Raw genomic sequence first — 9,645 nt, forward strand, 5'->3', positions numbered from 1 at the left:
TGATTGTCCAAAATGTTCAGTTTTATTATAGATTTTCAGAAAAAGGTTGTAAAGATTTATGATGCTGAGCCCAGCTCTGCCTGTAAAGTTTTTCCAATATAGGCAAAGAGAAAGATTCATCATTTACCCGGCCTTCACTGAGCTGTCTCACTGAAACTGTATTTTCTTTTCCATTTTTAACACTTATTCAGAAGTTTGAGTAATTTCTATGATGCAGAGACAAATACTGAAATGTCATGGTAGCATGAATGGAGAGCTGAGAGCTGAAATCTCATTTGTATGTGCAATTCTCAGAAACAGCGACTGAATTATATTAGTAACATTTAAGCATGTGCTGCTGTGGTGGCTGTGGGGGATGACGAATGTTTGTAAGAGTGGAAACAGTTGTACAAAAGTCTACGAAACCTTGCATCTGGAATAAAAGAAAATAAGATAAACAAGTAATTAAATAGAATTTGGACATTTCACAGGGATCTACTTTAACCCACCTGCTCAAAAATGTAACAAATAAATCCCTAAAAACTCCTCAGTCCTCTGTGCATGACTTTATCCAGTCCTCCAGCTGAAAGATGTGCTCTTTCATTTGACAATAACCAGGTCTGGACAGTTTATAATCGAGTTCTCCACAGTATTATATGTCTGTTTTGTACAATCCCGGCCAGCAGAGAAGAGCTCCTCTTACTTAGAAAAAGTCTGAGGCTTTCCGTCTCTTGGGAAGTTGCAGCAGATTGTCTGTGAGTGACGTAAGGTCCTGAGAGCTCGGTGTCTTGGCTTTGTTTGGCGTTGGCGTTCCTGAGGGAGTGGATGGGCCACCGAAGGGAGTCTTGCATCCAGTGACTCTGTGCGAGGGCGATGGGGTGTAACTCGCTCGTAATGCTTTGTCCGTGTATTTGCTAGATGTCCGATTTACGAGCCTCTGCAGGGCGGGGGTGAGGGCTGGGCTCAGACCTTTAGGCGTAAGACTGTAACACAAAGGTTGATTTGGTCGGTTAGTTCACACGATTCTTTCACAACTACACTAAGAACGAAAACCAGCAGCCTAAAATAATTTAAAGGTGACCTGTTATGCTCATTTTCAGGCTCATACATGTATTCTGGGTTTCAACTGGGAACATGCTTACATGCTTTAATGTTCAAAAATACTTTATCTCCTCATACTGTCTGTGCTCCAACACCTGTATTCTATCTGTAATATTCATTTTAGCACCTGTCTCTTTAAGCACCTCTCCTGAGAAGGCCCTGTCTACTCTTACTGATCAGCATGCTCAGGAGTCTCTGCACCATTGCTGCAACTGGAGAATGACTCTAACTGAGTTTAGTGTCATTTGTTTCCATGAAAAATCACCAATAAAAGCTTCCAAACCAAAATATTCACAACAAAACATGTTCCAGCAGGAATACGATCCGTTGTCAGGGCAAAATTAACATCAATGACAACCAAGATCACGTTTCCTTGACGTTAGCACATAGCTCCATGTAGCACTGTATGTAATGTAAACACTCGCAGTAGTGTGCCTTGAGCAGATAACCACATAAAGAACTCCACCATGAGCTGACATCAGCTTGTCGCAAAAGTAGTACAGCTGGAAACAGGGGATTCACAACGTTCTGAAGCCTAAGGTTTTTGCTCACAGGGATTACTTTTACATACTTGTTCTTTATTATTTGAAACTTTGACATTGTAACCGTTTATCTATCTGTGACAGAAAATAAGGACAAGCATAGTAGGTGCCCTTTAAACTTAACTTTCTCTTTTAAAGGTAGGATCTGACAGATTCATTAAGAGGTTGTTGCCCATTTTCAACCAGCTCTGTTGCATCGCAGTGAGTGCAAATAAACAGTGTTTGACTCAGATGATGTGGAGCTGGTTCAAAGTCAGGAAAGTTTCAAAGGTCAAACATCTTTACCTTGCAAGGTTCTCTGTGACTTTTCGTAACGCCTCCTGTTTCTTCGCACGGTTTTTAGCGGCAGCTTCATTGGCCATCTTTAAACCAAGTCTCTCTCGTCTTCCTGGCTCTGGAATCTTTTAGAAACAAGATATATTCAATGTCATCATTTTACAACTTAAGAAAAAAGAATCAATCATTATCAAAACATTATAGCTACCACTGAAGGTTCACTACCTTAAACGATGGACCATGATTCCTCTCAACGTAAGGAGTGTCTGATCCATCCAGACGAAATGGAGTGCTCTCAATCTCACCCCAGGTCATGAGAGGCGACTCAGCCACACCTGAGGGAACAGAAACTGCTTTCAGAAATCTCCAACTGTAGGTTGAGTTGTTCAATGAGCCATTTAAAGGAACATTTAGTTTGATCTGTCTCAGGACTGTTTCTATGCTGAGGATTTAAGACCCACTTACCAGGTGCAGGGGATGGCATACTTTCAAAACCATATCCATTCACTGTTGGGGATTCATGTGGGATGAGCTCTTTCCCATCAGGGCCAACTTTACCCTGTTTGAACTGGATATAAAACATAATACATCAACTACAGTACTCGTGTTCACTCTTTTATTCATCTGAAAAATAGAGGGCCACGCAGAGAAAATAAATTCACAACTATGGGGCACATAAAGGCCAAAAATGTACCTGTGCATTGAGGGCTGCAGCCTGCTGAATCTGGCTTTTGTTGAGAGCTTTGCTGAATGGGTCTCCAGCAAACCGTGTGTTCTTGTGAACTACTTCCCGTGGCTTCTTAAATAGAGCATCATCGTCTTTAACACCTGAATAAAAAAATAATAAAACACATAAATGCCATATTTTCTCTAGCAGCTGAATTTGATCAATCGCATGCCTTCAATAAGGATTTATGTCAAAGAAAAAAAATTCAATCCAAGTTTGGCCATCTTACCCTCTGGATAATACATCAAGGCATTCTTCGCTTTGTACTCCCATGTCTCAAGTCCGGCTTTTGTACATTCAAGTGCTGCTTTCTCTGCTGGTGGTAAGGCAAGGTTTTGTTCATGACGCTGGAAAATATCAGACATGAAATATTTTTTAATGTGGTCATTAAATCATGCAACTATCATCATTCAATTGACTCAAAATGAAATTTTGTGCCTCTATTATCAGTACAACTGTAATCCAAACATTTCATTAATTGCTTTGAAATTTATATATGCTTTTAACTCTACATATACATACCTCTTTGTACTCAGTCTCAGCCTCGTATAACCAGGCATGCCTTAGCTTCTCCTTGTCTTCTGCCAGATCCATTATCTGCTCAAACGATGCATTATCCTCACTGGTATTTTTAGCAAGGAAGCGGTCCAGAGAGGGCAGCTCTTTCTCTTCCTTGTCATCATCCTTGCTTTCTATAAAAACAACATCAATAGAAATGGAGTTAAATCACTGTCAAGCATTTCTAAGTCCTTCTATTAATGCCAAACACAATTTAGGTTAGTTACAACAAAGGAGTTTAAGATCTGTGAGTTCATATAGACACACATACTGTATAAGCTCAGAACATTCTTCATCTACATTTAAATAAATTAGATACTTACCCCCATCTAAACCTTTACTGCCGTGAGTGGAGGAGGGAGATCCTGAATGGCCCACTGGCGTCTCAAAGCTTGCTGGTGTCACATCTTACATACAAAAAGAATGAAGAGAAAAAAAGGTAAAGTTCATACAGGCTGAGTATTTCATTCTGTAAGCAAGATACAGCTACATGAAACAGTGTTCAGTTTCCCTCCTCATACTACTACTCACAAGGTGCAGAAGACCGTGGTGTAGATTTAGTCACAGATGATCCATATCTTATGGATATCTCTCTCATTCTCTCTAGGTCACCACTTTCCTCTGCTTCAAGATAGTCCTTCTGCGCCTGCAGTTTGGTCACATCTGGGAAGAAGTCCCGCTGGATGATCTTCTCCAAACTCTGTTGGGAGTAGAGGTAGGAACATTTGACTTTGTAAAATGGATGATAATGACATTTTTCTTTGTAACTATACAACAACAAAGACCCACTGTAGAATTGTATTCAATGTATTTTCTCAGTCAAGTCTCGCTGTCATCCAATTTAGGTATATGAGCTGTATGGTTATCAATTCATGTCCAAATTATTCTTGGGATGAAACGGTTGATCCGTTGGTCTTTGAAATGTCAGAAAATAGAGGAAAGTGCCAATCACAGTTTCAAAGGGCACCAAGAAAATTATTCTGAATTGCTTGTTTTTCTCTGCTTGACAGATCAAAAACTAAATACACCCTATCTACAATCAATAAAACAGGGATAAGCTGCAAATCATATCATCTGGAAAGCTATTAGCAGGACTTTGGGCTTATTAAAAAAAATACAAAATTTGAATATGAATTTTTTGTTTAACAATATTACAGTCTACTACTTTTACGTCAATTTATTTATTGATTGAGTAAATAACAGTGTCAGCTCTACAGGATAATATCCTGTAAAAAAAGCAGGATAAAGGACATTTTTAATGTGACACATAATATCAAATCATAATCTTACAACTGCCAACATCCTCGACCATATGTAGTCTGTTCTCATACCACGATATGACTCATACACTGACATGGATCCCATGTTATGTTTTCCCTACAGTAAAAAGGGGGTGGGGTAACGTTACCTCTGAGATGAAACGCCACTTTTATGACAATTTTAATCAAACTATGTTACGCTAATCCCAGACAAAGACCAAAAGTTATATGTGTTGGTTACACGTAACGATTACAATGTTAACCTGTTTTTTAAGATAGCATTAACAGAGCTAACACAGCACTGCTATCATGAGGTCTGATGACTACCTTTAGCCTCAGTCTTCTAAACCATAACGGGCTGTCATTTAGCTAGTTACCTCAATGTACTCCTCTTCATCGAGGACCTTTCTCTTCAGCTTCCCCTTCTCCTTGTCCTCGGGTTGTTGAAGCAGAGCCACTGTTGTGACCGCCGCAGGTACGAGGGTCCCGGACAGCGCTTTCCTCACGCTGGCGCTGCCCTCCATTGTAGACCCTGTTAGCCTCCTAAGCTAACGGCTAACGACGATCCTTCTTAGACAAACGCTGACTAAATCGAAACGGAAGCCGGCTGTTGTACTTTAGAAACCTCGTTTACGTATTTAAAGTATGTAGTAAATAACGTTAACTAGATACTCAAGACCACGTAAACGTAACTAACTGTAAACAGTGGGCATGGCTATCGTAGCTAAACAGTTACCGTCGGCTAACTTCAGAACCAACGTACAAACAACGTCGTACGTAATATCGTAATCGTTATGTCACCGGAAGTTTACAGCCTCTCCGGAAATTTCCAATATAAAAAAATAAAATTTCCAATATAATCATTAAAATGTATGAATCGTTATCATAAACATGATAGCAATATACATTAAGCTATACATAAAAATATCGGCGTAATAATAATATTTTTGTAGAAAGTGTTTCCGTGTTTTCGTTCAGATCTACCTACTTGAGAATACAGTACTGATATTACCTTTTGTAAAGGATTCTGTGATAACATTTTGATAAACATAAATTTAAATTTAATTTTAACAATTATAATAATATCGTTTAAGTAATAAAAGATTATGTATTTACCAAGCAATACCCATAGCTCTGATCCCTGTTATCTGCCCACATACAGAACAAATAGCCTACTATATGATATATAGTTTCAACCGTTTATATAGGCCTATAATTTCAATATATTATATTGTACCACAGAAATTATCTGGTGATCCCCATTATTATGACCCAATAATCTCCTGACCCCCCAGATTAACAATCACTGATTTAATTTGACTAACTGATATGGAGATGGAAAGTTGCTGACAGGCCTGGACAATTTTTCACCTAAGCTGCATGGAGTTTTGTAGTCATTGCAGATGTTTAAATACAGTGAAAACATTAAATTCTGCTTAGATGTGTTCATTGCATTTCAGCTTTTAAATTGGTAAGATGCTTCAAATTGAATGTGTTATGGTTTGTTTTAAAAAATGAAGTCCCTCCATCTCTCTCAAAAGAACTTTATTTGTTCTCAAGGACACTTTTTATCACAGCAGTGCAAACAATCCTGTCACAGATTCAAAATTAGATATTCAGGATTAGTATTAGCATATACTGCAAGTCCTTAATTATGCACTCAAACAATCACATTCACAAATAGGCTACAAAACTGTCTACCTTAACATGATCTGACTGACAAAAATGTCTGACTATTACATTTAATAACATTGGCATTTTAAAAAAATCCTTTTATTGATGTAACTCAAGCTCACACACATTCACAGCTGTCTTCTTTTTCAGTGTAGTTGTCCATATATACAGTCCAAAATTCAGTTTTCTGTGTTTCCCACCCCAAATGAAAGTCTTTTCTGACGCCTCCATTTTGCTCTTCGGTTTTTAAACCAAACCTATCAGCAGAAAAAAGTCATGTTAGTTGTGATGCTCTTGTTTCATGACATACTTTACTTATATTGTCTGGCACATTTATATGGAAATAAACAAGTAGAACAAATTAGACCTAATTATCTACACAGGCATATAGGTCAAATATGACACAGAGATTAGGTGAAATCCAACTCAAATGAAATATTTAAAGTTGCCTTCATCTTTGTCCATCTGCCATAGTTGGTACTATACAGCACTCAGGTGGAGCAGTCTAAAACTCCTCTACCCCTGCGTCTCTGTGAAAACAGGACTGTTATCTGTTGAAAGGCTGAATGTTGACAGTCTTACCTCGACTCTTTCTTCCCTTAAGTGAGTACGCTGTGCTAGTTTCTCCCTTGTGGTCACATCTGGATACTGGTTCTGCAGGAACAGCTCCTCCAGTGCATCCAGCTGCTCCTCTGTGAAAATAGTGCGGTGACGTCTGGTTCGCCTCTGCATCTGACCGGGTGACTGCTCCTCCCTGTGAGCGTCTCCCAGCCTGCATGGGTCTGTGAGCATAGCCGGGGGCCATCCGTACTGACAGGCTGCAGGGAGGAGATCTGATTTTAAGTTCAGGAGCAAAGAAGAAACCAGCTTAAAACATGCCAGTAGGGGTTTAGTCTTACCTTCATGAATGAAATCAGTCTGGTATATGTCTCCACAGTGGGAGCAGTAGCAGCAGCAGCACAGGCAGGCGTGATGAACAGCCTCTGTCTGGCCTCCAGCAGGACTCACTGCCTTCTCTTTTAGTCCAGCGCCACTTGCTCCACACGGCCGTCTGTCTCCATTACTGTTAGGATATTTGCTCAGTATGTTTTCAATAGTGAAAGGAAACTTCTGTCTCTCCATCCTCATCAGTCCATCCATCTCCAAGGAAATTCCAGTAAAACACAAGCAGCAATGATCACAGGGGCACTGACACACAACACTTTTCGACAGTTCAGGCTCAGCTGCTCTTCTGCTTCTCCTCTCTCTACACCAGTGTGTCAGGCCCTTATAGTGAAATTGGGAGGCAAAAAAAGAAAAAAATAGTAAAACTATAATCCCCCCTGTAGACCAGACACATAAAACGGTTGAAACTTAATTCCTAGCTAATCTGGGCAGTTTTGTGAAGAGGTTAGGGAGGACGGCAGATTCAGTTAATCTTGCCTCATTCCTTTCTCCAAAAGAAATCAGATTTCACTGCATAAAATGAGAAGTGGAGAGCTCCTAAGATCCTTATTGTTGAGGTTTTAGAGAAAAGGGGATTGCTTGGTATTAGAAACCTGGATTTAAAGATGAACGTTTTTTTTTGGTGTGGCCGGAGACTTGTGTTATGCTGAATTTGAGGATTAGCTCTTATATTTATTTCATAATGTCACTTTCCTATGTAGCTTTATCAACAAATGATCTTGTGCAAATTAGTAATATGTTCAGTAAATGACACAAGTTGAGGCAACAACGATGCATATTAACTACACACAGTAATTAGGCAGCTGAATGAGTGACTCATCTCGCTAGTGACGTGTGTGGTGACTAATTGATTTGTTCATATTACTCAGTGCGGATAAAAACAAATGTAATTCATAAAAGGCGTCCCTCCATGTGGTTTGCATTCACAGTCATGCATCATGTGTCTTATCTGTGTGCTGCAGTCACTTCTCTGACAATGTGCGCAAGCTGAGGTAAAGCTATTACAGGTTAAATTCAACCCCCCCAACAAATCCTGTGATTTCATACAAGGCAATAAACCTTTTTTTTTCTAGAGAATTAATGGATTTCCACAATCTGTCTTAAGCTCCTCTTATAAGGGCTTTTGAAAACAGATAACAATAAACACCATCCCATCCTTTTCACTTGGGTTTAATAGCGTCCAGATTGTTGATGTATAGTTTGCGGAGCATGTGAGATCGCTATCTCGCAGTTATTGTGGTTTTCAATAGAAGGAATTGTACCACATCCGCATTGGTTCAAACAGTTCAAAATTCATTACTGGGGATTAGAATGATAAAGGTTCATTTTGTTGTTGTAAGAGCAATATTTGGTACAAATGGTGCATCAGAAATGGGTCTGTTCAACACTTTACGAGCCCCACTACTGCCCTACAAATACACAGCCTGAGGTGACATGTAATGGATAACACTGAGCAGCTCATTTGTTTTACTCTCTCAGTCTGTAGAAACAAAAGCCAACCACACACCAGTTCAGATAAAGTGACAAAATACAAGAGCGAGGCTGAAGAAAAACAAAAAAGAATTGCTTTTCTGCCTTATCGTGATGTAGCGCTACATTTTGAAGGCACACGTTTCTGTATATTATTAGGGTTAGGGACTGTTGGTTATTTATGAGAGGGGAAGGGGTGGTGCAAAATAGGGGAAGTATGTCAAATAATATTTTAAGCACTGGGTAGAGACTTATATTTTTTTATTCTGGCTTAGGGGAGAGACACACAATTTTAAATGGTTTATTTTATTTTAAATTCCATCAGATCAGCTCATTCTCATGCCGAAGGCAAGAAATACTGTCGCTTTGTCAGTGTTTTCAGCACGAGACACCGACACCAAAAGCTATCTTTTGCAGCGGTAAGATACGTCACCAGCCGACATCAGTTTGTAACGCAGCCGGATGAAACCTTTCGCAGTGTTATGATGTGCCGCTGGTTGGCTGGATGGCACCTGTTGTTGCAGTATGATACACAGATGAGCGGTGTCAGTTAATAATATGGCCGGACGGCACCTGTCGCGGCAGTAGTGTAGTTTTAATCACTGACGGTAATGACATAATATAAGGAGCTGGAAAGTCCCTATAGGATGCGTGGAAGGGGCGGTGGATAGATCTGACAAACCCTAGACTTTAATCCAAACTGTATGCATAGAAACTATACATTTCCTGTGAAAACTGACATCTGACAACAGGCATAAATTGACAAGTCATCCCGCAACATCAACAGTAAGCAAAGGAGGATACCTAGCATGTAATATGTAAATATAAATATCATTGACCAAGCGGTGATATGTGATGTGCTGCAATGACAACGGGTTGGAAACATACCAAATTTCAGCTTAAAGGGAAATTTCGGTTTATTTCAACCTGTCTCCTATCGTCCTAAATTTGTTTCAAGTGACTAGTGACATAGAAATAATAGTTAGCATGTTAGCCGTTAGCCTAGATACAGCCGTAGCGTCAGACCTGTTAAAACGTAAGTGAACGGGCATACCTTCAAGTGCAAAGTTAGTCCACTAAACAAGCTTTTTTCCACAAAGACCGCCTCATATCG

General features: G+C 39.6%; 2 protein-coding genes across 2 annotated transcripts; both read right to left on the reverse strand.

Moving 5' to 3' along the window:
- Positions 1-5,215, reverse strand: ess2 (ess-2 splicing factor homolog). Its single transcript, XM_050053642.1, has 10 exons — positions 4,820-5,215; positions 3,715-3,883; positions 3,507-3,590; positions 3,148-3,317; positions 2,855-2,972; positions 2,593-2,726; positions 2,364-2,466; positions 2,124-2,233; positions 1,908-2,023; positions 1-962 (listed from the first exon to the last, which is right to left on the reverse strand). Exons 1-10 carry the CDS (start codon positions 4,964-4,966, stop codon positions 683-685), a joined length of 1,431 nt encoding a protein of 476 aa, XP_049909599.1. The 5' UTR covers positions 4,967-5,215; the 3' UTR covers positions 1-682.
- Positions 5,216-5,974: 759 nt separating this feature from the next.
- On the reverse strand, positions 5,975-7,360 carry LOC126395686 (homeobox protein goosecoid-2). Its single transcript, XM_050053337.1, has 3 exons — positions 7,016-7,360; positions 6,699-6,934; positions 5,975-6,373 (listed from the first exon to the last, which is right to left on the reverse strand). Exons 1-3 carry the CDS (start codon positions 7,254-7,256, stop codon positions 6,296-6,298), a joined length of 555 nt encoding a protein of 184 aa, XP_049909294.1. The 5' UTR covers positions 7,257-7,360; the 3' UTR covers positions 5,975-6,295.
- Between the last annotated feature and the right edge of the window lie 2,285 nt (positions 7,361-9,645).

This window comes from Epinephelus moara, chromosome 9 (genome assembly GCF_006386435.1).
Source record: "Epinephelus moara isolate mb chromosome 9, YSFRI_EMoa_1.0, whole genome shotgun sequence".
Lineage (NCBI taxonomy): Eukaryota > Metazoa > Chordata > Actinopteri > Perciformes > Serranidae > Epinephelus > Epinephelus moara.

What these genes read in the sequence shown, in the direction of transcription:
- ess2 (XM_050053642.1), bottom strand. Translation starts at nt 4,966, where the DNA reads ATGGAGGGCAGCGCCAGCGTGAGGAAAGCGCTGTCCGGGACCCTCGTA. An exon ending in CTGAGACTGAGTACAAAGAG is followed by an intron (nt 2,973 to 3,147) that starts GTATGTATATGT and finishes GATATTTTCCAG; the next exon opens with CGTCATGAACAAAACCTTGC. An exon ending in CTTGATGTATTATCCAGAGG is followed by an intron (nt 2,727 to 2,854) that starts GTAAGATGGCCA and finishes TTTTTTATTCAG; the next exon opens with GTGTTAAAGACGATGATGCT.
- LOC126395686 (XM_050053337.1), bottom strand. Translation starts at nt 7,256, where the DNA reads ATGGATGGACTGATGAGGATGGAGAGACAGAAGTTTCCTTTCACTATT. An exon ending in GACTGATTTCATTCATGAAG is followed by an intron (nt 6,935 to 7,015) that starts GTAAGACTAAAC and finishes TCCTCCCTGCAG; the next exon opens with CCTGTCAGTACGGATGGCCC. An exon ending in TAAGGGAAGAAAGAGTCGAG is followed by an intron (nt 6,374 to 6,698) that starts GTAAGACTGTCA and finishes TTCTGCTGATAG; the next exon opens with GTTTGGTTTAAAAACCGAAG.